At 34.4% G+C, this 2,948-nt stretch overlaps 1 protein-coding gene across 1 annotated transcript; it reads right to left on the bottom strand.

Annotated features, from left to right (window-relative positions):
- Window positions 1-419: 419 nt before the first annotated feature.
- Window positions 420-1,646, bottom strand: LOC133321974 (small ribosomal subunit protein uS3). The gene is made up of 2 exons (XM_061531041.1): window positions 1,509-1,646; window positions 420-1,161 (listed from the first exon to the last, which is right to left on the bottom strand). The coding sequence occupies exons 1-2, from the start codon at window positions 1,536-1,538 to the stop codon at window positions 460-462; spliced, it is 732 nt and encodes a 243-aa protein (XP_061387025.1). The 5' UTR covers window positions 1,539-1,646; the 3' UTR covers window positions 420-459.
- Window positions 1,647-2,948: the final 1,302 nt, after the last annotated feature.

Here is a 2,948-nt window from a genome sequence, read left to right as displayed (position 1 = left end):
ATCATTAACCCAACTCGCAAAAAATTAAATTTGTATATTCCAGAATGGATGTTTATGTTTTGAAATATTTCTAAAAGCTGGATAACCTGCCTACAATGTCACTTGTTTCTTTCGTATCAAAGTAGATGCTAATAGTTTAGGTTTTAAGCATTTGTGGTGTTATTGATCATTTCTTCTAAACAAGTTTTATGCAATGTATACTAAAACAAATTAATTTGTTATCTACAAACATTTTTTGCAAAATTCAATTGCTACTTGACGAAAAATATTTTGTATATATTTGCAATATAATGCTCCTTTGTCCCCGCCCCTCCCACACAAAATAATTGTTGTTTTTTGTAAGTTTATCTTGTTAAATAAAAACGTTTCATATCTGCAAGTTTATTTTTGAAATATTCAAAAACATCACTGACCCTTACACATTTTACATACAACTAATAGCTTGTATGGATGTTTTTCTTAATAAGCAGGAGCTTCATCACCGATGGGCACGCGAGCAGCAACAGGCATTTTGTATTCTGTTTCGGGTGTTTCATAGATCTTCTCTTCTTTAGGTTCAACAACAGAAACGTTGTCGGGCAATGGCTTCTTGGGACCGATCTTGTTCTTAGGATCATAAGGCAACATAATCTTGACCTTGATACCCAAGACACCTTGACGCAACAAGACGTGACGGGTGGCGGTTTCAACGTAATCGTTGCATGGATCACCAGAGTGGATCATAAGACCATCAACGAATTTCATGGACTTGGCACGTTGACCGCGCAATTTACCGGAAACGACGACTTCACAGCCCTTGGCACCGGATTCCATGATGAAACGCAAGACACCATAGCAGGCACGACGGACAGCCAAACCACCGGTCAACTTGTAACGGAGAGATTCAGCCTGGGCGATGGCGCACAAACCACGGGTGGCGACCTTTTCAGCGTACAATTCAATACGGCCAGGTTCGAAGTTGAAACGTTTTTGGACCATAGCGGTCAATTCACGGATGCGACGACCCTTTTCACCCAAAACTTGTTGGGTCTTGGTGGCCATGATGATGATTTCGGTACGGGCGGGGGTCACACGTACCTCAACACCGGAGTAACCATCCTCGGCGAGTTCACGAGTCAAGAACTCGTTCAATTCAGCCTTGAACATGCCATCGGCAACAAACTACAAAATAGAAACAATACAAATCACTCGTTAATACAGCACGGCATCTTCACATGGCATCGAATCTTTAATCTATGAAAACAAACTTTACACAAATAACTTTCGACTCGTCAACCCATCAACAGTCATCCACATTGTTTAAACTAATTAGTAATGCTGCTCTGAATACTGAATACAGACATCGAGAAAAACTATATTGACATGCCATGGGTTTGAGGTTAGTTCATGGTTTCACTGTTTATCATGGAATTTTCATACTTTTCACATTCAATTTTCACACACATCCATGGGCTGTACAATTCTCCAGTGATTTATTGTAAATTTGTGGTAAAATTTTGTAAAATTACCTTGCGTTTTTTGGAAATTGTGAGGCTCATATTTATTTCATACGAACTCGCAGGGAACGTGGTCAGAAAAAGAAAGAAAGAGCAATATGGCCGCCTAACGTCATCGTAAAAAATGCTACCAAGTTTTATCGTTTGTTATCGAAATGGTCTCCCATCACTAAAACGGAATTGTTGTGCCAAACAATTCTGTGATCAGGGTTGCATTCGACAAGTAAACGGATGTAAAACATATAACTAACACAAGAGCATGGCGTCTAGCGCTTTTCCATGCGTTATTAACTTTATTAATAAGTTTTTTATTTATATATCTTTTTATTCAATAGATTTATTTTAATGTTGGTATACCATGATATGGCACAATAATAAAAGATAAGATTTAGTTGAAGAAATTAAAAAAAAAAAAACAGAATTCTACTAAAATGAAGCGAAGCGGTTTCCTAATAGATCCCTAATAGAGCTCTATTGGTATGTTTTTGTGTCTAGTAATGTGGTTTCTATATGGGTAATCTTCGTGTGTATTAAGTATCCAATCACATGAAAATCAATTATTTACTAGAATCAAGGTGTATTTAATAAGGTGTTTGCATCAGATACAACAACAAATATTTTACAAAAACAACATTATTGTTATAGATATTAAATTGTCATGCTGACAAAAATAAACAAAAACAATTATTAATTTATTTTTGTCAATAACTATTCTTTGAGGAATAATTAATGAATTTGTGTATTCTTGGGTTATTGATTTTAGGTCGGTGAAAAATAAAGTTTATGGCTCCTTGTTATTTGTAGTCTATTGCTCCTTGTAATGTTGTTTATATTGTGAATTACAAGCATAAATTCAAAGACCATTTTTGAAATCGAAATGTAATATTGAAAATGTTTTTGATAATTTGCATTACAGACAATAAAGAAAAATTTTGAAACCATATAATTGTAACTTGCACCTTATTAAATACACCTGGACTAGAATACTTAACAGCCTTACCTAAAATTCAACTAGCTCGTTCGACGTTTTTCACCTCAAAAGTAGAACACATGTATTTATATGAATGTTACTGAAATACGTCGAACGTACAAAATTTCAAGTTGAACAATTTCAACTTTGACAGAACGTATTTTTAATTTTTTTCATGGTAGATTTATAACAAGGTAGGGCACAGCTAACAACTGATTACAATGTTTTCTCAAGGTGGCTTATTCAATCAAATCAAAATACATATTTTGTGTATGTGTAATACACACAATGTCAAATAAATTCAAAATAAATTGAAATATATTCAAGTTTAATTGAAATGAAAATAAAGTTTTCAACACGTTCGTCAGGAAGTAACTACTTTGTTATGGATGAAACAAACACTTTATGGTATTCCATACTGGATTTTGGGAAGAAATCATAATCTTTCATTAATTTTTCGCGTTTTTAGTTTTGTGTTGGCA

Source organism: Musca vetustissima, unplaced genomic scaffold, assembly GCF_032173495.1.
Source record: "Musca vetustissima isolate MV318-11 ecotype Yass unplaced genomic scaffold, APGP_CSIRO_Mvet_v1 utg3605, whole genome shotgun sequence".
In the NCBI taxonomy this organism is placed as follows: Eukaryota; Metazoa; Arthropoda; class Insecta; order Diptera; family Muscidae; genus Musca; species Musca vetustissima.
This window is presented reverse-complemented; position numbering and strand designations above follow the sequence as displayed.

Bases quoted from the DNA above. Each gene is read 5' to 3' on its own strand.
- LOC133321974 (XM_061531041.1), bottom strand. From the start codon at position 1,538: ATGAGCCTCACAATTTCCAAAAAACGCAAG. The intron at 1,162-1,508 runs GTAATTTTACAA...TCTATTTTGTAG, and splicing joins CAATTTCCAAAAAACGCAAG to TTTGTTGCCGATGGCATGTT.